Source organism: Balaenoptera physalus (genome assembly GCF_965194825.1).
Source record: "Balaenoptera physalus genome assembly, chromosome: 12".
NCBI lineage: Eukaryota > Metazoa > Chordata > Mammalia > Artiodactyla > Balaenopteridae > Balaenoptera > Balaenoptera physalus.
Genome location: NC_138897.1, coordinates 49,955,037 through 49,979,883, shown reverse-complemented (window position 1 = coordinate 49,979,883; position 24,847 = coordinate 49,955,037). Strand labels below are relative to the sequence as shown.

Genomic DNA, 24,847 nt, shown 5'->3' with positions numbered 1-24,847 from the left:
TCCGCTGCAGAGACGAGCCAGCAGGCCCCGGTCGGAAGCAGCCCTGTCTCCCATTATTCTCCAAAGGAGACCCCACTCGGTGTCAGGTGGGGAGGTGATGGGCTACCATCGCATATGCAAGTCTGGGCACTGGGCCAAGGCGAGCTAACCTGGACGGTCAGGCTCTGCCTCTTTCCCCCACGCAGGGACAGGGCTGGGGGGCAGGCTATGACGTACTGGGAGCCAAGGAGAGCTCCCCAGGGCCCCGGAGCCGGAGGGGCAGGCCGGCTGCTGGGCCCACTGCGTCGGGTCAGGACCGGGTGCTGAACCTGGGGAGCCGGCCTAACCCCTGAGGAGGCAGCGCTAGCAGGGCCATCCTGGCAGCCGGGAGGCAAAGCGCTGCAAGTGCATCACATGCTGCTAAAAACGTTGGGCCCCACGCGCTTGGGACCGGCTCCTCTCACGTCCCCAGAGGAGGTTAGAAAACTACCAGAAGCCTGTGAGACCCCCACGGCTTGGGCGTTATGGAGCACAGTGGCATATCTACATGGCAAGTCGTGAAGGCTGCGTTCTCGGGGCCTGGAGCTTGCCCAAATACATCTGCTAGTGTTGCACCGGTGCAGGCGGAGGTGGACCTTGACCCTCAGCAGTTGACTGGGACCCCCTAGAACGGGAGGTGGCAGCACGGGAGTTGGGGAAGAGGCGACCTCTGTCCCAGGCCTTCCCTGTTACAAGCCATCATACCAAAACATCCAACGATGGCCAGTGTGAATAAGGAACAGAGACACCTAACTACACCATGATAGAAATGCAAGGTTTTTTAGAAAAATTCGTTCAAAAGAAGAGGGAGAAGGGCGCTGATTGGCTCTTAGGGGTCTTTGGAACTGGTTCCGAGCTTTGTTTACAGAGAAAGAGACCCCTCCAAGCCTCCGAGCCCACAGAGACAGAAGGAAGAAGCTCGGCCTCCCTCACAAGATGAGCAACAAGCTCTCCACACTGGCAGCTCCAGAGATCAGGGTCCCTGATGACTTAATCTCGGGACAGCTGAACGCAAATTAGAAGCCTTTGTTCAGGTGCTGCAGGCTCTTCAGGAGACGGTGGTCCCATCCCAAAGGATGGTGCTGTCGCTTCTCAGGATGTTCCCGCCCCAGCAGCAGAACCCAGGATCCCACGCCCTGATCTGTGAGAGTGACAGCCACCAAGGCCCCTGTCCTAGGGACCCTGCAGTTCCGTGAGCTTGTCCCTCCCCTTGGGAACAATCACCTGCTCACTTCTCTAATTATCCACTGGGATGCTCTCATTGACACTGGAGCCCAAATTACGTTGCTTCCCCGAACCCCTCCAAACATAAATGAAGGGCATCATGTAAATTACAAGGCATAGCGAGTAGGATAGCAGAAGTCACTACTGGAACAACCTTTCTTAGAAGTCTTTTAGTGGTGGCCCCTTCACCTTACCTTTTCCTGACATGGGTATGGGTGCCCTGACCACATACATGGAGGAACCGGACCCACACCTGGTCCCAAGGAGTATAATCCCCACCACCTTGGGCCTTGCAGCTCTGCCACCCGGGGGGGAACCCTGACTCCTCTGGCTTCCCTGATCCCGCAGCCTGTGCCCACTGTGGGTCCCAGGCCCCGGTGTCGTCACACACGTGGTTCTCCACGCGTTTCTCCTTCTCTCCACCTCCCCGCACCCCGGAGCCCTGTCTGCTCACACCAGGGCACTTCAGTCTCCCTGAGAACACCCACAACACGGAACAGACCCCCCCAATTCAGCTCTCTGCCCCCTCATGTCGAAGCCTGCCATATTCACCCCCATTATACTGGGAGTAGGTCTGCTACTACCCTCAACAGGACTGAGGCGCCTCGAGGTGACCCTGCACTGAGCATAAAACAACATTACAGCAAACCCCAACCTGTGAGCCACGCCGGCCGAGCACTCTGGGCTGTTAGACCAAAGCCCAGCCTTAGCGCAGCAGCAGCAGTGTGATTCTTCAGCACAGACAGCGTGGGTAACCGTTTAGCTCTAGATTACTCACTGGCCCAGGAAGGAGGTGTACGTGCTGTAAGGGGCACCACCTGCTGTGTGTACATTAATAGTTCTGGACAAACTCAGACAAATTTACAAAAGATGGCCCGAGATGTGGTACTAGTGTTCCACAATCTCACCTAAGTTTTAAATCAAATACCTATCTTAACCTTATCCAAGGGCTTTGATTTATCTTCTTGGCTAGACCCCAGCTAATGGGGGGAGAGTGGTTACAGACGGGATTTCAAATTGTCATTTGTCTAGTGATATTGCTGATGGCATTTCTGCTTTGCTCAAATGTTTCGTGTGCTGGGTGATCAAAACCCTGCCAGGGGCTTTTACTATCTCCACCGTCCAGACGGTGCGTATGATTTTCCCTAAAGATTAATGCTGAGGCATCACGGGATCACCTGTGATGAGAAAAACAACTTTTGTTTTTCTGGGTTGCTGCCTAGGCATTTCACGGTGTGATATCCCTGCTCACATCCAGTGTCTGGACATTTAGATAAGGGCTTGAGTTTAGGATTCCCGCCATAAGTTCCCACCTTGCTTTTCCAGAGGCACCTTTTAAAACAACCACTTAGAATTAAGGCCAAGAAAACTTTGTGACCTCTGCCCCAACCACCTTATAAGAAACAGATGCTTGGTACCCTGCTCTCATCTCCGGGGACGGAAGACTGCCCTTCCCGCCAGCTCTCTGCACCCTCCTCCCCAGCTCCCAGGATCCGTAAGTAAGAAAGCTTATGACTCTACTTCCTTGGTGTGGGTGTATTGAAACTGCACCTTCCAACAAAACAACCCTGGGGGTTCCACTTCCCCAAAGCGGGAGCTCAGATGCTGAGGGAGCTAGCTACCTGCCAACCACGTGTGGGGGGGCTCATGCCCCTTTATTCAAACAGGTCATAATCTGCATATTCTTAATTTAATACACCAGCTCCAGCTAGTCAACACATGGTATTAGAAAGAATACTTATTTCCTGTGCATAGGAAGTGAAGGGAAAGGGGCACATTATAGAGAGTGGCCAGGAAGAGGCACAGAGAAGAAGAACTAGTGGTGACACGGTTTCCAAACTACCCTCGGTGGAAAGAACCTCTCGAGGTGAGCCTGTGGTCAGGACCTCAAGTCCTTCCTCCCTACTGCACCCACTAAGGCTACTCTCATCTCCTTTACCTACCAGGTGTCCCCTCCAGGTTTCACTCAAGAAAGTGTTTCACCTTCCTACACTGTTGGTGAGAATGTAAACCACCATTATGGAGGACAGTATGGAGGTTCCTTAAAAAACTAAACATAGAGCTATCATATGACCCAGCAATCCCACTCCCGGGCATGTATCCAGAGAAAAACATAATTTGAAAAGATACTTATGCACCCCAATGTTTATTGCAGTACTATTTACAACAGCCAAGACATGGAAACGATCTTATTGCCCATCGACAGAGGAATGGATAAAGAAGATGTGGTATATGTACACAATGGAATACTACTCAGCCATAAAAAAGAATGAAATAATGCCATTTGCAGCAACATGAATGGACCCAGAGATTATCATACTAAGTAAAGTAAGTCAGACAGAGAAAGACAACTATCACATGACATCACTTATATGTGAAAAAAAAAAAAAAGATACAAATGAACTTATTTACAAAACAGAAACAGATTCACAAACTTAGAAAACAAACTTATGGTTACCAAAGGGGAAAGGTGGGGGGAAGGATAAATGAGTTTGGGATTAACATTTACACACTACTATATATAAAATAGAAAATCAACAAGGACCCACTGTATAGCACAGGGAACTCTGCTCAATATTCTGTATTAACATACATGGGAAAAGAATCTGAAAAATAATGGATATATGTATATTTATAACTGAATCACTTTGCTGTACACCTGAAACTAACACAACATTGTAAATCAACTATACTCCAATATAAAATAAAAATTTTAAAAAGAAAAAAAAAAAAGGAAGCATTCCAGCGCTCTAAAGCCAGGAGAGGAGGCATCCTGCTTTACTTGCAAAGAAGTAAGCAATCAGCCAGGCCAGCCCCCTTTACTTCACCTGCTGAGATTTCAAGGGCAACTGAAGAGGAAGGACCCAGTGAGCTCCAGGGACAGATCCCCACCTCCACTCTGTGCTGCACCTGAGGTTTTCCAGTGGGGACACACACTCTCTCTCCCCAGTTAGAAATTAAAAGGTCAGAAAACATATCTATTGGCTGAAATCTATCTACCCTGCAGTGCAATCATTCAGCACACAAATATAAACAATGTAAATAGTGATTTTCACTCTTTGGAAGGTGGGACCAGGGTTAGAAAGGAAAGAGCAGGAAAATTGGACGCCTAAGAGACGAGAGGCTGCCACTTACCGAGAAGGAAAGTGGAAGAAGACAGTCAGTGGTGAGCTACCTCTCAGGCTGTGCACCAAAGCCTGGGTGCCAACCCCTTCTGTGTTGTGTGGGAGGGAATAACTTGGCTGTACCACTGGTTACACGGCATATTCACTCTAATGCCAGTTCAGCGTGAATTGGCAAGACGTGCAACAATGCCTCCTGCTTTGGGAAGCGGGAACTGAGTGGCCTGGGATCCGTTTGGAACAGCACAGGCCCAAATCAAAAGTTTACGGTTGTGTAGGTTACAACATGTCACATGACATGGTTTAGGATATTATTTTTTCTATTAAAGTATAATTCTTAAAATAGCAAATATTCAATACATATGAATTACCTGCATTTAAATTTTACTTGAAATGTAAGAAAAAAAATGTAAGGCATATCATCTCTAGCCAAAGAGCTGTTTTCTCCATAAATCAACAAGTTTCAGTGACTACTTCACTCAGTTTGGGGCCTACCTGTATTTTTTGGTCTCTAAAGCCTAATTCTGGATACTCTGGCTCTTGTCAGTATTTTACCCTCAGGGTTCCCAGCGTGCACAGCCCAAAGACCTGATGACGTTGTCAGAGAAACCCCTGAATTTCCTCTAGAAATATCCCTTCAGGTGAATTCTTTTCCAAAGTCAGAAAATGACTTTTACGATAAGGTGGCACATCCCTTCCCCCACCCTCTGGGCGGCTGACCAAGGGCAGCTCAGAGGCTGAAAGGTTCCATGAGTCATCTTGCCCCCAGTCACACACAGCCGCCTTTGAAGCCGCCACTAGAAACTGCCCACGTCCAGTGCTTTCCTTTGGCTTCTCAACTTCTGGAATCGTATAACGTCTACGTACACAAACAACTTCTTACTCAATTATTCTTGAAGTGACCAAATCCTAGTATTCTAAACAAAGTGGTCTTTTAGTCACACATCTCCAATATCAAGGGCAATGCCTGGACACAGGATGGGTGAATGAATAAATGGATGGATGGATGAACGAATGGATGCATGAATAGATGAGTAGGAATGGCAGAGCTGGCCATGTCGAATCCCGTCTCACCTCTCTCTCTGCTTCCTTCCTCCCTGCATTTCCAATCCTTGGCTCCATGAGGTGCTAAAATATGCCTTTAAGACATTCGTACAAAAGAAGTCCCACATGTAGATGACCCAGCCTCCTGGACAGTCCAAGTTCTCATCGCCTAATCTTGGCCACAACACACAGTTCTAACACCCAGTTTCCTCCCTGGCTCACTGTTTTCTCCTGCTTTACTCCGAATGACTATCTGTAACCTCTAGTTAACAGTCTTTGCTATCTGCTCCCAGCTTTGCCTTGTAATCCCTCCAATGAACCTCTGGTCCACATCTGGAGGCCTCATACCCTGTATTACATTCTTCCAAATTGTTCTCTAGTCCCTGACTATTGAAAAAATGACAATCTCCTTTAATGTCATAACCCACCACCACTCTTACTATATTTCCTCAGTTCTGAGACACGTGTCATTCATGTTTTAGCATTCCGACCTAGGGACATACCCTACAGTGTGTGCATTTAACGTACTGCTTCTTTCTTGTTTCCAAGAAGCCATTATGAAATTAATGATGTGGTTTGTCAAGAAAATATGGTATATCACATACCCCTCTGGCCTTTTCAAATGTGTTCTCTCGACCCATTCAGTTGCCAAGAAGTTTCCATATACTGTATCTCAATGTCTTTTCTAGAATACCACCTCCACTCCTCATCTTAAGTGAAACACTATTCTTCCTTTCAAACTGTGCTCAGTGTTACTTTCTGAGGTCCACAATCTTGGGAGTGAGGCATATAAGAAGGTACTCTGCAGACTTATACCTACACCTCACAAAAAATAATTACTCCCTTCTTTCATAAATTTACCTCCTTTGAAGTTTACGACTTTCAGCCGAACCACATTCACCGAGAGGTGCCCTCCTCTCCCTGGACATCCTGCATGTAACACCCAGCTCCATATTCGCACCCTGAGCACCACCGTCACCTAGAATGAGTGGCAGTGTCAGAGTTGAAAGCCAGTCAGTTCTGGCTTCAGCTTCTCTCTGCTGTCTCCACATTTTTCCTGTCTCTATGGTCTCCTAATAAAGCAGCTGATTAATTTTGGGGGAGTGGCTAAGACTCACCGGGCCTGCCTGTTGAGAATGGAAGTCCCGGGCCCATTTTCAGAGCCCCTGTGTCAGTAGACATGCTTGGGTCACGTTTGTGGGCACCCAGCTTTACCTGAACACATTTCAGGGGCTTGAACTGCCCACCACTGAGTCCTGCCTCCCAGAGGAAAGAAGCTACCTCTCCACTCTCCCAACCTCTCCACTCTCCCAACCTCTCCAGCAAAGAGAAGCAGTCAAGTGACAAGATGCACCCGAAGGTGACTCTGAAACAGAAGTGAACATGAGGACGTGGGCACTCTGCAAAACTGCCTTTCAGTAAAAGTGCTGGCAGAAGCTTCTGGCATTAAGGACCCCAGGAGTGGCACCTCTGGGCACGGCTGGTCGGAGCTGTGATCTCTGCCAAGTGGCAACCAGAGATGCTGCCCAGAGTGGTCTGGGCCTTGCTCTGGTGGCTCAGCCTCTGAACCGACCTCTGTGGCGACCCAGGTTTTTTTAACCAGCATCCCCGGGGCTTCTGGTGTAGATCATCTCTGGACCACACTTAGAGAAACCCAGCTCCACGAGTTTCACCCAATCACATCAATGGACTGAATGTTTGTTCCCCCCACCCCCCAAATTCATATTTTGAAATCCTAACCCCAAATGTGATGGTTTTAGGAGGTGGGGCCTTCGGGGAGTGATTACATCATGAGGATGAAGCCCTCATGAATGGGATTAGTGCCCTTGAGACCCCAGAGGGATCCCTCACCCCTTCCACCATGTGAGGATACAGCAAGAAGACAGCCATCTATGAAGCAGGAATCAGGCCCTCACCAAATACCGAATCTGCTGACCCCTTAATCTTAGATGTCCATCCACCAGAACTGTGAGAAATAAGTATTTGCTGTTTAAGCCATCCAGTCTATGGTATTTTTGCTATAGCAGCCCGAACAGACTAAGACACACCCATATACTCAACACACACTGTTATTTTCCCTCCCTTCCTGACCTGCCACACCTGATCAACAATTCTCCATGCTCAAATTCTTCACCCAAGAAATACCACTGAAGAAAATCACGTAAGCACATAATCCCACCACTGAGGTGACGGTACCTAATCTACTGCCTTAAACATAGTAAGCTTTCAGCAGAAACAAGCGTTATATTCTCTGTACGTTTTGACCCCCACGGGGTAGGGAGAGGGCTCTCTTGGCTGCCCGGTTAGCAAGCACCTTTCCATGTATGTATGCTTGACTCCACTTTGCATGCCCTGCAACATTCTAAATACCTACTCCTCCTTTACAAGCTGCTCCATCCTTCTTGGCCGCCCCCTCACATGTCTGTGGCCTCTCCTACTTTATTAGGAACACAGAAGCAACAGGCCTGAACCCCCTTAACCTCCCCCCCCCCCATCTCCAAATGAACGTCCCTCCTGCCTCAGGGCAGGATGTGTCCCTACTACTTTCCAAGGCCAGTTCTTCGAACTGAGCACATTCTGTGTCCTGTCACTTCCTCCAGGATCCAGGCTCCCTGGGTGCTTCCCTTCTCCTGCCTTCACTCCCCATCCGTCCAGAGTCTTCCCCTCCACGCCCGCAGCGCTTAAAGTTCACTGAAGTCCATCTCTTCCTAAAACGTTCTCCCCTTAACCCCACCTCCTCCACAGATTCCTTCCCCCCAGTCTCCTTCCCTTTCCCACCAAACTTCTTTGTTTTATTCATTTATTATTATTATTTGGCCACGCCACGCAGCTTGCAGGGATCTTAGTTCCCCGACCAGGGATGGAACCTGGGCCCCCTGCAGCGGAAGGTGGAGTCCTAACCACTGGACAACCAGCGAAGTCCCAAACGTCCTTGTTTTAAACCAACTAGTTTTTACAGACTTCTGAGTCACTTCTCAGGACAGTATACCTTGCTTCTCACGCTGCCGCCCCACTGGGATTGTGCCGACTGTGGTTCCGTGAGTGTTCTTCGCGCCCAATTCAATGGCCTTTCACAGTCCCTCATTCTACCTGCTCTGAGGTATGTGACAAGGTGGAGGTCTCTCCTTGCTGTCCTCTGGAACACCGTCCCCTGACTCCCCTATGTCCCTGGCTGCCTTCCCTTCTTTGCTGACCACCCCTCGCCCCTCGGACACGGATGTTCTCCAGGGGTCCACTCGTAGGACCTCACCTCCTCTCATCTCCAGCCCAGAACCCTCTGAAGAAATTCAGACGCCAAAAGAACTCTCCTGAGCTTTAAATAGAACAGGCCCAACACTGAACTCATTCACTTCCCCGTTCTCCAAATGTGAGGTTTACCCCGCATTGCATGTTTCAGTTAACGGCCACCGAGCCAGAAACCTGGAAAGCAACCCTGATCCCTCAGCTGGTCACCACGTCTCTTCTCTTCGGCGCCACAGCCCCGGCACGTGCCCGTTGTTCCTCTGGGGCCCGTGCAGGAAGCTCCTCACAGCCCCTCCAGATCCCGGCACTTCCCCATGCTCATCCATTCTCAACTTCTCATCAGGATCTTCTTTCCAAACTACCGTCCTCGTCACACCATGTATCTACCTAAAGCAGATGAAGGTTACATTCCCTAAAGCAGTGTTTTCTGGGCCTTCCCTGGTGGCGCAGCGGTAAAGAATCTGCCTACCAATGCAGGGGACACGGGTTCGAGCCCTGGTCCGGGAAGATCCCACATGCCACGGAGCAACTAAGCCCGTGCGCCACAACTACTGAGCCTGCGCGCTACAGCCCGCGAGCCAAAACTACTGAGCCCATGTGCCACAACTACTGAAGCTCGCATGCTTAGAGCCCGTGCTCTACAACAAGAGAAGCCACCGCGATGCAAAGCACGAGCACCGCAACGAAGAGTAGCCCGTGCTCGCCTCAACTAGAGAAAAGCCCATACGCAGCAACGAAGACCCAACGCAGCCAAAAATAAATTAATTATTTTTAAAAAGCAGTGTTTTCTGTTTTTGTTTTTACCCTTTTATGTCCCTAGACCCTTGGAAAACCATGTGCCCTTATCTTAGAGAGATACACACCGGGCTGTAAATCAACCCTCTGCACACACTCTCAGGGGCTCCGTCCCCTCTGATGCCCACCTCACAGATGCTGACAGATTCATGGAACCCAGGCAGCCCTCGGGCTGGTGAGTCCTTTACACAGGGCCCTTCACCTCCCTACGCAGCACACATCCCACTACACACCCACCCCGGTCACAGCGGACCACTCCCCATTCTCAGAACACAGGGCCTCCTGTGCTAGGACACTGCCCCCTCAGCTACCTGCTGAACTGTCCTGCAAGACCCACTTCCAATGTCTCCTCTCTCTGAAGTCTCTCTTTCCTTCCAGAAGGAACTGCTGTCTCCCTTTCGTCACATAACAACCCTTCCTCCGAATGTGTCACCCGCTCCAGCCGGCAGGCACGTACTCAGCTGTGTTTCTCCCCACCTGCCCCTGCGAACAACACAGGGGCAGCAGAAGGCGGGTCACGACTGCTCCGTTACTCTACAATGGCCCCCATCACTCTTTTCTACAATAAATGTGGGCATGATGGTTTGTTACATTAAGCATTACCTGAGCTTCTCTGAAGTTTATAAATTCATCTCAAAGAGTCCTTGTAGCTTTTGTTATGCTCCTAAGGCTAGCAACTATAGAAACTATCAGGGTTAAACCACAAAGGCAACTACTCCAAAAATGCTAAGGACAAAATATATAAAAGTCATTACAAGTGCACTCTATTTGAATAGGAATTAAAAGATAGGAAATCTACGGGTAAGTCCATCTTCATTTTAATGCAAAGTGCACAACTGACATTTTCCATCTCTAACCTCATCCAGAAAATCAAAACATCCATGCTAAGCACTTATTATTTTTCAGCTCTAGATAAAGTGAACTGTTAGCACGGAGAGTGTCACATAAATATAATAACACTGAAAGTGGATTTGCCCTCCACAGAATCTATAAATACTAACAGTAACAAAGAAGTATTCACTCATATTGTACAAATAACATTTAAAATAGATTTTATACTGTAATTGATTGAATGTGAAATAATGCTGAAATCCATGAAATCAACTTTATGTGAATTCCAACTGGAGAAGTTCAAACTTCATCTTTATGGTAATCCAGTGCCAGCAAAAATCAAAAAGAAGTTACAGCTAGATAATCAAACAACAATTTTAAGCCTTAACTTCACTTCTGGTGATTATAGGAATTCAGTATCATACATACTTGAATGGTTTTCATCTAAGTAGATCATCTTCTTACACAGACTCTCCTTGACTATTATTTGGGGAGGTATGGTATTCAATTATTTTGTGTGATAGGACAATAAGATTTTTATACTTAGGTATTTTACTATGCTGTTCTCTTTCATCAATGGGAAACAATTCTGTTAATTAAAAACAAATTAAGGATGCGTAGCTAAGTAAAAAATGCCTTAACTCCACACATTTCTCCTGGGTTTCTCACTCCCTTGATCATTGTAAAATCTGGCTCCATCATTCAAAGAAGTGAGGAAAAGGAAAGGGAACAGCAAATTAACGTCTACCAAGCTTCCAGCGCTGTGCTTCTCTTTATCCTCGCAACACTGTGACGCTGGCATGTAATCCCAGATTTTACAGATAGGCAAACTGAGGCTCTACTCTGCAGTGGTCACAGGACTAGTGGGGGGGCTCTCCAGGATGGCTCGTGCCAGGCCCCTTCCTAAGGAGTTATCTGTATGTGGGCATATTTTCCACTAAACAATCTCATCAGGTTGGCCACAGCTAATTGGCCAAGGGATCGGTGCTGGGCCCAAAGCCGGCAGAGCCGTGACGAGGCCTTCTGTGAAAAGGTAGCTGGCCAAACGGGTGTGATCCTCTCTTGCAGAAGAATGCAAGACTAATGGAAGCAGAGAGAAGAAGCAGGAGAACCAAGACATTCAGCGAAAGGCAGTGCGGAGCAGCCGTGACACAATCTCTCAAGCATGTGACGGGAGCATTTACGAGTTACGGGGCTGGGGGAGAGGAGGGCAAGCAGGAAGGCCCGGCAGGCAAGATGCTCTGAAACAGACTTTAATTAGTACCCACAAAGCACTAATTAAGAAAATGGCAACTAAACCAAGAACAGAAAGATTTCCTAAAACTATAAAGCTTTGAATATGCAAATTATGAAAATGAAACTACTGCAATCAATATTTCAACAGAACATTACACCCAATGGTTTCAGTACTACACAGACAAAAACATTCATTTTTAGAAAGCCAAGGCTGCAATGACAAAGTAACGACAAATACATAGCCACAAAAACCATAGCTTCATTCTCTATTATGGGACAGCAAGGAGATAACAATATTAGAATCAGCTGAGGATTTTTTTTTTTTTTAAATACTCAGGCCCTGCATCCAATTAATAAAATCAGAAACTCAGCGGCTGGGCCCAAGAATTATGAAAGCTATGGTACAGCCAGGATCAATTCTAGATCAGTGGGTCTGTGGCCCAGGGATCACCAACATCGGCATGACCTGGGAACTTGTCAGAGATGAAAATTCTCAGACCCCACTCCACATCTACTGACTCTGAAACTCTGAAGGTGGGTCCAGCAATGCGTGCTTTATAAGGCTGTCCAGTGATTCCGATGTACCCTAAAGCGTGAGAACCATGGCCTTAGGTGATAATAAAAGGTGAATCGTACTTTTTATTACAGATATATCTATCAACAACATACTGAAAAAATCCTACAAACATGACAGGCAAAGACGAACTTCCTCAATAAAGAAAAGTTACATAAAGACATAAAAAACACACCTTAGACACTGAGGACATTAAGATACGTGGATAAATAAGCAATTCAAAATAACGTATATTTGAATTTTAATTACATAAAAATCAAGATACTAACTTATATGTACAAAGTATGCTTAAAATCAGAGGAGGGAGACACAAACAATAAAAAACTGCAAAATAACAGCCGTGTGGCTTCTGAGTGATTATAGAGGTTTTTTTAAACGATAATGTATTATCTTCATAATTTTGAATAAAATATGTTTAAAATACAGTTTCTTGATCCCTTCCTCATATTATACACAAAAATTCAAAACAAAATTGTAAAATTATTGGAAGGAAATAAAAGAGTATTCGTATGGCTTTTGGGTAATAAGGAAAGCTTTCTTAAGACCAAAACAAGCAAAAACCTTAAATAATGTGATTGATACACTTAGAAACATAATTTTAAACGTCTATAAAATAAAAGACTCCATAAACAAAATGAAAAGACTAGCCAATTGCAACACATATTGCAGACAATAGGTCACTGCTGGAATATATATAAAGAACTCCCACTGATCAATACAAAAATCTAATTAACCAGTAAGGAACTGATAAAACGGTAACTGAGTCACAGGAGAGAAAACTCAAAACTACTCACAAACACAGGAAAAGTCACTCAAACCCACCAGTAATGAAGAAAGTAAGAACTGAAACAAGATACTTTTTTTGATTTGTCATAAGAGCAAAAAGTGTTTTATCTATAAGAATAGCAAAATTTTTAAAGTCCGTCAATATCAAAGTGGTGCATTCATGCTTTGCCCCTGGGGATATAAACTGGTACCGCTGCTGTGGAGTGCAATCACGCCAGCCTACCTAGCAATTCCACTTTTAGGCATGAACCCTCAAGCACACGTGCACAGGGAAATCTGTATGATGTTGTTCCTTACAGCACTGCTTTGTGGTAACCAAAGAGTGGAAACAACCTAAATTTCCATCAGCAGAGAAAAAGGTAAATGAAATGTGGTACATTTATTCAATTATTCAAAGATACACTACAGAACAGTTAAGGGAAATAAACTGATCTCTGTGTATCAGCATGGACAGTTCTCAGAAAATAATTAAGAAAGCAAGTTACAGAATGAAATGTAATTTTAAAATCATTTATATAATTTCTTAAAACCTTTGAAACGTTCTAATTTCCTATCTATGTAAAAGATAATGTTAAAATCATTTTAAGGATAATTTTAAGAATACACATCAAACTCACAATAGAGGTGAGGTTACTTCTGGGTAAGGCATAAGCTTTCTCTTTAGCTTTTCAATCCTCCTCCCCCTCCCAAAAAACTGCTTTGCACCCCTCTCAAAAAAAAGTCAAACAACATGCTACGTGATATGAATATGAGCACCCCCAATGATGGCCTGAGGGTGATGTGCTCAAACCATGCGATTTTGTTTTATTATAATACAAGCAAATAGTTAAGTCAAAGGTAGATGAAACTTACGCATGTAAGGCAGCTTTTCTGGGCAGGGGAGGTATGGCGAATATGTGAAGTTTCCCGGAAGATACGTTGTTGCTTGAACAAGATAATCACTTGAATTATTGCCTTCAGGATAATCTTAGAGAGAGAGAGAAAAGTTACAACCAAAAAATTGCCTTTTGCTTTGCTCCTGGTGTGAAATGTGTCACCGTCAGTGTGTAAAGACTACAATCTGCAATCTGCAGCAGTACTTAAAGGCAATTATCTATAAAGAACTAGAGAAAAGCAAAATACAGCTGCCGTGACTACTCTCCCATTCACCCTTCACCGCTGCCAGGTGGGACCTCTCAGCATGATTTCCCCAGGGGGAACCTGGGACAAGTTTGGGGAGCGGCAAGGCCTGATCCGTGCGTACACACAGAGCAGGCCCATTTGCGACTGTAAGAGAACAGGTGCTCCCACCCTTCCCCCAGCTGAGCCACTTCGAAAGAGGTAGTGAAAGTACACCAGGGGATCCTCGCCAGTATCAAGCAGCCCAAGGTGTTCTGGACAGCCACAGAGCCACAGCACACTGCTTCCACATCCACAGAGCAGAGGGTGGGAGTAATGTTTTCTCACCACCTCACACTTGAGAAACTGCGATTTACCCACTCAACTGACTTTTGTAATACAGCCCATTTAAAATCCTGAAATTAGTCATTCCCAACCCGTGGGCTGCAGTTTCTGGAGAGCCCTGGAGCTGTTATTACATTAGGTCCATTATCTTTAGAGTCAGCAAATCATGGAACACCGAGGGTATGGTTTAGAGCGCCAAAGTCAAGTGCTGAGTTCAAATCCTGCCCCAACACGCACTAGCTCTGTGGTACAAAGCAAGAGAACAAAGTTTCTCATCTGCACCTACCTCACGCTGTCGTTTTCAGATTTCAGAAAGAGAAGTGTACAAAGTGCTCAGAACAATCCCTAGCCCATATGCATATTCAGGAACTTCAGCTATGAGTGACTGCTTTAGAAATAAGCCCCTGACTCAACCTGGAACAGTCAGAGCCTTGGGAATTTTAAACTTGGAACCAAGGAGCTCACATTTCAGTCCCTTTCTGGAACAAAGTTCTGAGATGCAAATCTGGGACCCATGACCTGCCAGCTTCCTGCTATGTAAGAGGAAGCTGGTCTGAGAGAATGAGACCAACATGCGGTGAGTAAGAGATGAGAAATGGAAACCGCTGATTAAACTACCGTCTGTCTTCTGGATCACAAACCCTGTACCCACAGGAAACGAAGTTCTAGTAGACACTTTAGGAAAATGTGAAGACTTTCAGTCTTCAGTAATCTGCTCTGATAAGAGAGGTACTCGTATCAGAACTGGCCTGCATGCAGAGTTAGAAAAGGGGAGAACGGGCATATGACTTAAAAGAGAGGCCTGTCAGCCAGAGACCAGCTAGCAAAAGGCTGAAGGTCAAAATCACAGCCTTACTGAACTGTAAGAGCTAAACCCTCTCACTGTAGAATCCTGGAAACTGAATATGAAGCATGTGAGAAGAGTCAAAGAAAACTAAACACCTCCCGTCCATGGCTTGGCCTAACATAAATATTCACTCATCATCAAAATACAGTAGATGACAGGAATTCCCTAGCAGTCCAGTGGTTAGGTCTCCACACTTCCACTGTGAAGGGCCTGGGTTCAGTCCCTGGTCAGGGAACTAAGATTCTGCAAGCCACGTGGTGTGACAAACAAATAAATAAATAATAAAGTAAACTGAAGAAATTCTTTAAAAAAAATATATATATACAGTAGATGGGGATGCAGCCTGGGAGCCAGGATAGCACTTTGGAGCAAAGAGACAACACCCCACCTTCAGGCCCACCTTCTGGAAGGGGCCTTGCAGAGCGGAACCCCTTATGAATAAGTGGAAACACCTTATGAATTTGGAAAGGCATCAGTAAGGCTTTAAGGTAAGTGTGTTACCAGAAAACCCCAACATGATAAATAGGGACCAGTGATGGTACAATGGTTAAGGCCTATTCCACCAGGAAGTGAGAACGCCCCAGTAACAGAGTCCTCCCCAATGCCTTTCGCCAGAGGAGCCCTGGAAAGCCTTTGATAAGGAAAATCCTCTAAGACAAAGGAGGGGGAGGGATTCAGGGGACATTAGCTGTTTTGTATGCCAAGACACACAGGGACGGACTAAGACCACGGAAACCCCTCTAGGAGCCCATACTCCGTATCTCACCCATAGATATCTGAAAGATTTAAAGATACTAAACATAAAATAAGTGTAAGGAAGTCCAATAAAGTTCTGGTTCTTTTTTCAAAATCCCTTTAAAAATATATATCTAGATATATATCAAATTTCAAGTTATAGTAAAAAAAAAAAAAAGTTCTGCTTTTATGGGGATTCCCACTATGTTAGCCAAGCATCTACTCTACACAATGCATTTGTAGGAGCTGAAAATAGAAGATAGATAAGCTTGTCCCTGGGAGTGCACTGCCTTTATGTGTTCCAAAGGCAGTGTGTGTGCTCATTTTCATATAATCCTGAAGAAGATAAACATTAACACTCACGCATTCCTAATTTCTTAATGTCACGGAGTTAAATTTAAATAAGCGTATTTTCTTACTGTACATAATTTATTAATTCTTGTCATTAAAGCTTGGGCCCCTTCTCTTAGCCACACACTATGACTCTATAAATCCACACCTAACGCACAGAGATTTTAAGCTCTCCAGACATCTCTGCAACGCAAACTGTTAACAGCAGCTCCCTTTGGGGAGTCTCATGGCAACAGGAGGGCTGGAGGACTGTTTCACTTTTTATTCTCATGCTAAAATGACTGAATTTTTTTTTACAAAAGAACCCATGGATCACTTTCATCAGTGTTCAAAGAACTAATGTTAAAAAAACAAAACAAAACAAAACTTAAAGACATGCGGTATCAGTATATTCATGTCCTTTTAATACAAAGTTTTGGAGCTAAACATGTTATTCTTGGCTACATCATTACAAATGATCATAGGATCTCAACGTATTGCCAGACTAATAAAAACATCTGTATCCCTTGAGTACTGTGTCCCGTGGTAGTTACGTCATCCCAAAGTATTATGTATATAAGGCTATCCACCCCCTTGCCATTAGTCTATAAACCTCTTTTAATTGAAATCAAATTGCCTTTGATTTCTAGCATCTAATAAAGGACCTACAACATAGTAGAAACTTACTGCAAATAAACACTTCACAACTGATAATATAGCCAACAATGATTTAAACTTTTGGAGACTCTGATGTAATAAACCCACAAAATCGTTATTCCTACAAAAGTGGTGAGGCCCATGGAGTATAACACACTGCTTTCAAAATCAGGAGTTTTAAAAGGTGATGTATGACAGATTCACTGAAGGCTGATCCACCACAACTGCTGTAAAATGTAGACGTTATTTCATCTAGAGAATGGATGAAAACACAGTGAGACCTGGCCCCTGCCTTCTTCCTTCCAGAGCCACACCAAACGAAAAGGAAACACAGAATGAAAACTGCTGGACAAGTCCCCTCTTCAGCTCTCACTGGACCTTAGGAGAAGAGGACCAAAGGAGACCTCTCCAGGGCTTTGGTTTCGCTGCAAAAGGCGGCTTAAAGCAGGTAATAGAAACTCAATGAGCGTTCCAGTCTATTTACTGCTAGCCTGTCGTGTCAGTCTGGCGATGTCTGACGGCCTCCGACCATGCATCCACCAAATGAGGAAGTGTGCTGGGTTATTTCTAACAAACCTACCAGCTCTAACACTGCGTGACCCTTGTCATCTGTTTTGGTAACTGCTCACTGAATACATTTTGTTTTCTTAATTTGACTGACTCAATGGGCTACAAGGCAAGGTACCATTTGATTATAAAAGAACATGGTTTCTTTACAAAAATTTTACATACATCTCTTTACACTTGGTGCTTCAGAACGTTCAGGCACAGGGTTAAAAACTCCTTTTTGGAATCAAATGTACTTAGAAATATCACAATTTGCCACTAAGTGTTAAATATTATGTTTTTTGCAAACTATTTTCATTGGCATATAACACTGTATTAGTTTAAGGTGTACAACATAATGATTTGATACATGTATATATTGTGAAATGATTACCACAAGGCTAATTAACATCCATCACTTCACATGGTTACAGTTTTTTTTTTCTTGTGATGAGAATTTTTAAGATCTAATCTAAGTGATAGTTTTCTTTTTTTTTTTGGCCGTGCCGAGTGGCATCTGGGATCCTAGTTCCCTGACAAGGGATCGAACCCACGCCCCCTGCACTAGAAGTACAGAGTCTCAACCACTGGACCGCCAGGGAAGTCCAAGTGATAAATTTTAAATGAGTCAATACATGTTCATCAAGTCTCCCCTGGAGCTCAATTAGCTCTTTGTAAACCTTAGTGTCCATTATCTCCTCTTTGGCAGATTTCATCTGTACAAGTCTGTGCAGAAATAAATCACTGCATTATAAGTAGCTATTTACATTTCCATCTCTCTCAGAAACCTAGAGATCTCCATGTAAAGGGAGGATTTTTTTTTTTCTTCTGGTAGGAATCCTTTATTTTTGAATAGTACTATTTGCCTTTTACAATGAATGCTAAATGCCAGATCTTCATTTTATTCTAATAATTCTAAGAAACAGGGTAGATGAAAAAGCGGGTCATAAAGAGCTTGCTGAATCTTTTAAATATACAATAGCTAGCTGGTGTAAGAACAAGTACTAGACCCAGAGTCTTCTGACCCCTAAACCAGAGATCATCAGAAGTCTGAAAGACAAGCTCTAGTCCTGGCTGACTAGTTCCTAGCTGTGCAGCCGTGGGTCAATCACTTCGTCTGGGCCCTCAGTTTTCCCAGCTGTATAATAACGGGGTTGAAGTAGGTGATCTCTAATGGTCCTTCTAGTTCTAAAGTTCCAAGATTATTTTCCCTAAAAAAAGGTAATGTGATAACGTAGAAGAAAGACTATGCTGTTTAAAGGCACAGTTTCAGGAGGATGTTTTTCTTCATCTTGTATCTCTCATATCTAGCTAAGTATACCTACACTAACTACTCAAGATAAATGAACACGGCAGAACCTCACAGTTGCCTATTCAAACTCCATTTTCCCTCTCTTCCTCGGTAACAGAACCCCAATTTCATTCAGGGCAGCAGGGAGCCCAGCTCAAAGACTATCATTCCCAGGTGCCCTTACAACTAAGTTCTGGCTAATGAGACGTAAGCGGAACTACTACGTGGCACTTCCGGGAAGGGTCCTTACAAAGGGGGCACTCTATTTCTTCTTCTTCCCTCCCTTCCATCGCTCCTTCTAATGACCCAAGGGCAAACACAGAGACTGGAGACCCACAGCTATCTTAGCCTGTGAAGCTACATGACAGAGCACAAGTGGGAAAGCGTATGAAGACTTTCTCCACAACAGAAACAGTCCTCCATCCAGACTTCTTTTGTACAAGAAGCCTCATGGGTTTAAACCACTACAGGCAGGTTTCTCTTACAACCAAACCTAATTCCTAACTGATACAATAACTGACGGTCTCCTGAGAAGAGTTGCACCATCAGTAAAGGAACCATGTGAAAAACTTCCAAAGGTTCATAAAAAGCAAACTTTCATCAAAGGATGCACTGGTTGTTCGATCTTCACTGAAACTATGACTTGGTGAGGGGAAGAGAGGATTTCCTTTTTTTCAGCTGTGGGATGCTGCAGTGGGGTTGAGGGCAGGGCTGTCTTGCCCAAGTAACCAGTTCTCTTAATCAAAAACGCAACATTCACACATATAACTTATTCATACTCCAGGAAAAGAACCTGACTAGGCACAGATTTTATTAGCACTCACTTATACAAATACAGTAACTTAAAGATGCTTACTACTTCAGCTGAATGAACTTTTAATGAATACCTTCACATCAACTTATTCAACCAGGACAAGTCCTAGCGAAGCTTTTAAAATGTTTAAACTTCTCCTAAAATTGACCTACTGTTCAGAAGACCAATTAATGCAGAAGACCAGTTCATGAGACTTTTAACGTACTATTAAAATATCAGCTCAGATGAGACAGTCTTTCTAAAGGAAATTTCTTTAAAGTTAAAAGGAAGAAGAAAATTAAGAGTGTTTGATTGGCGGCATCATAACACAAATTAGGCAAATGCCTAGGACAGATTTTGCAGAAGCATGTGTGACATTAAATTAAGAATCAATATGTCACAGTCTTGAATTTTTAGAAGGGTCTAAAAAAGTATTACCCATCTTAACACCCATTTTAAGAAAATATACCTATGGTTGGGAGATAGGGACTTCCTATTAGGGTGTGGGGATATGTGTGTGTGATTTACAGTGGCACAGTGAAGGAAGAACTGTTGACATAACTCTTTCATTTTAACTGTTTAAAATGAGAATACAGTGGATGCAACAACTGATAATCAGCCACTGAACCCTTTAAAATAACACCCAATTCTACTTCAGGAAGACAATGTGGAAAACACTGCCAGAGAGGAGCACTAAGCCTCCTCCCACAGAAGTTGAATCTATTTACATCATTAAATCATTAGTTTGGCCTATTACATAGGTTTTAACCTCATGTGATTCTGACGGAGATTCTTCTTCCAGATTATATTTTAAAAAGACAAGAGCAGCTATTGATTTCCAATTTTATATGATTTCTCACCGTTAGCCCCTAAAAAGGCCATACAATTATTAAGACTCTTCTATAACTAAAAACAAGTATTTTCTAGACATAGCTGGAAAACCATCTTAGGAATTAGAATGGGCATAAAGAAGATGGCGGTATGGCTAAGATGAATAAATTACTCTCTTTGTGGTTAATTTCTTTTCAACACAGTAGGGAAACTGCAAAAGTACAAGCTGTGTTTCATATTTTGTTTAAGTTATGTTTGCAAGAATTAACTTAAGTATCTTTATACAAAACCCTCATCACCTTGGTGATCATACCCTTATATATCCTAGAATACATGACAGTCCCAACTCAAGCAGTGAAAGACCCTCCCAGTGTACTTAGTAGGAGACCTTCATCTTTAACAGGAAGTTACTTGGAGGCAGAACCAGAGCTGAAGAGATTTGGTTTACTGATTTATGACTCTAAGGGTAAGAAGTGGAAGCAAAGCAAAATTAAACAGGACGCAGTCTTACCTGTACCATTGAGTGTAGTGTTTTTATTTGTGTACAGCCTGATCATATGTCCTATTGTTTTTACATTCTCTCTCAACATTATTCCTCGAGCTTGTACCATAAAGAGATATGTGTTGGCTATAAAAGAAAAAAAAAAGAGAGAATGTCATGACTCAATAAGCTTTTTTAAAATTTTTAAAAATAATATTCAGAATTGAGGAACTGCCCAATAGACCCAAACTGACTCAATTAGTACGTCCAAAGGGAAAACAGAAATATAAAATGACTATTTCCCATTATCAAAATCTTACAAAAACAAACTCTTTTAAAAACACAATAAAATGAAAAAATTAAAGTAGTAACATCCATCCATCAAACAGAATGAGACTAAATGAACAAACTGAAATACCGTAATTCCTTTATCCATAAATGATTTTCTACTATAAAATATACTTAGAAATTTCAAAGAGGCATTTTTTTTATAAGTATTCAACCACATACTCCTAAAATTCACTTTCTCTAATTCTATATTAATTCCCTCAAACCAAAGACTCCACAAAGGTGAGGATTCCTTCTTGAATCATAAATATATCATAAATCACCATATCTACGATGGGTATGGATCTTGCAAATTCTCAAGGCGTTGGTGGGGCACAGTGTAAAAAGATCTAGAATCAATATCACTTTTGGTAATTTCTCTTAAATACCTGAACTTTTACACTCCCTTTCAATCACAAATCTACCTACCAGGACTGTAAAAGCAGATAAAATCAAAATCAATGCGGCATTTTCAAGCTGTTAATTTAATTCTCCAGAGTAAGTGCTTCAAAAATAATTTCTAATCTCCTCCTTTGCGAGAAACTGGTAATTTGACAAAGATTACAAAAATCCCTGACTTTTGAGATGGCAAGCCTCCTCAGACAGGCACAGAAGTCAAGTCAAAAGACCTTTTCTTTTTTGGTCCTGATTCTGCTACCATGGGCAGCTCACTGGATCTCAGTTTCCTCACCTAAAACTGGCAGTACTGCACTAGGTTTCTCTAAAGGCCCTTCTACTCTAACTTCTCCAAGCATGAAGCTAAAAATCATAAACTCCATTCAGACAAGAGGAGGAAGCTCATTTTCATAGCAAAACGAAGAAACTGCAAGGCTCAGTTAATGGCTCTTTCAATTTTAAGATAAGCTTGTCTCCCAACACAGTAATGACACTCTCGAAAAATGAATGCCGAATGAAAAAATCAAAAATGCCGACTCATTTTCTGGGCGCAGTTCTGCTTCTTCGACATGGTACAGAGAGATGAGCAAAACGTTTGCTACCTCCTTTCCCATTTTTTTGAAATTTGAACTTGCTCTAAGTACAAATGAACAGAAAATAGATAACGAGAGCAGAGAAGCAGAGTGAATTAACACTCTCTCACCTTCAAGCCATAAAACAGAGAGAAACAGAAATCCAGGTTTCACATAAGCTTTACCTCAATCATATTTAGGAGACTGTCCACATCCTCTCTAGAAAGCAGTCCTATAATTAGATTTAACTCGTTTAGGCTTGAATTTATTATACCAGGGTTACAAGCCCCACAAGTTTTTATTACATTTTTGCTTTCTAATGGACTTTAAAAGACAAACAAGACAAGTGAAGAATGAAAACAAAGAGAACAGCCAGCCAACCAAAAATGTGGGAAAATGTTCAAGAAAAGCCGAAGTAACATTAGCAACTCTACCTAAACCAAGATCTCAAGTTCAAGTGAAATGATACAGGGGAAAAAAAATGAAGTAGATTATGAATGCCAACTGATTTACAATCTCTCGGATCATTTAATCCTAAAGTTATACAGGAAATCTGTTATCAGTGGTGTAAATATCCTAAATATTTGTTATGCACCAAACTGAAAAAAAAAAAAAAAAGACCTGTCATGGAGAAGCAGGACTGAGCCAAGGGTTATTAAGCCAAGACCAGTACTGATTCCCAGACTTGGAAGAAATAGTACTGGCCTAAGCAAGGATATACTAGGTGAGAACACATGTGCCTCACTGTCTGTCCTGGAAACAGAACTTTTAAAAACTATATAGCTTTTACTTTTAATTAACACATCTACTCTTATAAAGAAAATGGTTTGAATCTTGAAACCAAGTCAAATTTAAGAAACAAGGAAAATATCCAGTATAGAAAAGGATAATCAAAATCAAATTTTCCTAAAAACTTTCAAAATATCAGGTAACAAAACTGTTAAGAAAATGTATTACTGATGGCACCTGTGACAAAGGTGAATCATTTACCAAAAGACTGCATTTACTATTCATTAGATGGATGGAGAAAAAATAAAGGAAAGTGAGACACCAAGCTCTCCAAATGGAAATCTATTAGTTTATTTTAAATCATTCACAGCTAATTGAGTTACATTCCTTAGGTTACTAGTCCTCACGGGTTTAGTCCCTAAAGATCAAAACCCATTAAGGAATGAAGCTGTGTTTAAACAGAGGCATTGTTAACAGGAGGAAGGCCATGTGTCAGTGTTTCAAGGCACAAGAAACCAGCACTGAATGGTCCAGACTGTCTGATTACCAAACATCATAAAAGTACAGTAACCCACAGTCAAATAACTATACTTGCCTGCTAATTATCATGACTATAAAATATAATATCTTATTGGCAAGCCAGGAAATCCTTGTCTAAAATTTCTATTCCAACTTACAAGAGACTACATTTCAGAAAACAAATAGGGAAATCTTTCCCATCCTTGCCCTTTGGTCTCAAGACAACTCAGAAACACACTAAAAACTACCACTGGTTAATTAAAATGATGCCATGTTCTCTAATTTAGTTCATTTGCTATTTGCCTCTGCATTGTGAGACATAAATTTAACTTCTTTACCTAGTCTGTTTTCCACGGGGGAAAAGCTACAACTTAAGGAAAAAAAACTTCAAAAATCAACAGTTTACAACAGCTTCCAGGCATCCTACCCTGGGTTTGTGAGGAAAGATTTATGAACGTGCCTCATTCTCAACTTAATAAAACTAAGGAGTACATTTGCCATAAAGCTGTGTCTCTCTACCTCTTTCCACACGCAGCTTTGCTCATTGAAAGCACACTATGTATTCAAGCCAAGGAGACAGTGCAGTCTGCAGTGATCTGGAAAGGCTTCCTGAGTACTGAAGGACTCAAATACAACTTCCCTCTGATCCCGACATCCATGCTTCTAATCGCCACAATTTCCAGGTCCTTTAACAAAAGGAAGTCAACTACAGAGCTGATTGTGAGGGAGATTGTGTTGGTTAGTCATTCTCACACGCAGCTATAAACGCAGCGCTGGAGCTAAGAAAGACAAGGTACAAATACAATTTGGGGAGACACTCACACAAAAGTAAAAGTAGGAACCATGGTGGTGAATTACCACAGGAAAAGTTATCTAGAAAGGAGATAAGAAGGTGAAGTTCAAACCACAAATAGGAGACACAAAGATAAAAGACCCCGAGATGAATTAATCTGAGCTTGAACATGGTGAAGAAGTCACTGGACAAAAGAAAAGGGAACGGTCAACCATGTCAAATGTCACCACAAAGGCTAACAAGAAAGACTAAAACACAATAGCTTAGAAAATAAAAAAAAAACTAATGCCTAGTGCATACTCTACTGGGCATCCTTAGAAGTTCTTCACATAAACTAATCTATTCAACCCTTACAAGCAACCCTATAAGGTAGGTACTAATATTCCCATCTTACAGATAAGGAAATTGAAGCATGGAGTTAAGGGACTTGCTCAAGGTCATACAGTTATTGGCAAGTAGTGGAGCTAGAATTCACCCCCTGCAGTCAGCTCCAGCAACCCAGCTCTTAACACCATCCCAGTTAGCCTTTAAAAATGCTATTAGATCATGGTCAACCTTCAAGAGAGCAGTTTCACCCAAATAATGGAAACAAAAGGAAACTAGTAAGGAGTTGAGTGCATAAAGTGAAAGCAGTCCAGTTTTAGAACAGGTAAGTGAGAGCAAGGTCAAGGGAAGTTTTCTTGT

General features: G+C 43.1%; 1 protein-coding gene across 5 annotated transcripts in view; it reads right to left on the bottom strand.

The window, feature by feature from the left end:
• B4GALT6 (beta-1,4-galactosyltransferase 6) overlaps window positions 1-24,847 on the bottom strand; it is a 67,638-nt gene that overhangs the window by 27,502 nt on the left and 15,289 nt on the right. For 3 of the 5 annotated variants that reach the window (XM_082416183.1, XM_082416186.1, XM_082416182.1), the window contains exons 2-3: window positions 20,858-20,974; window positions 13,726-13,839 (exon numbers count right to left, since the gene is read on the bottom strand). In XM_082416183.1, coding sequence (XP_082272309.1) covers window positions 13,726-13,839; window positions 20,858-20,974 — 231 coding nt within the window. The remainder of the gene's footprint in view (window positions 1-13,725; window positions 13,840-20,857; window positions 20,975-24,847) is intronic. The other 2 variants (XM_082416184.1, XM_082416185.1) reach the window with 1 other exon arrangement.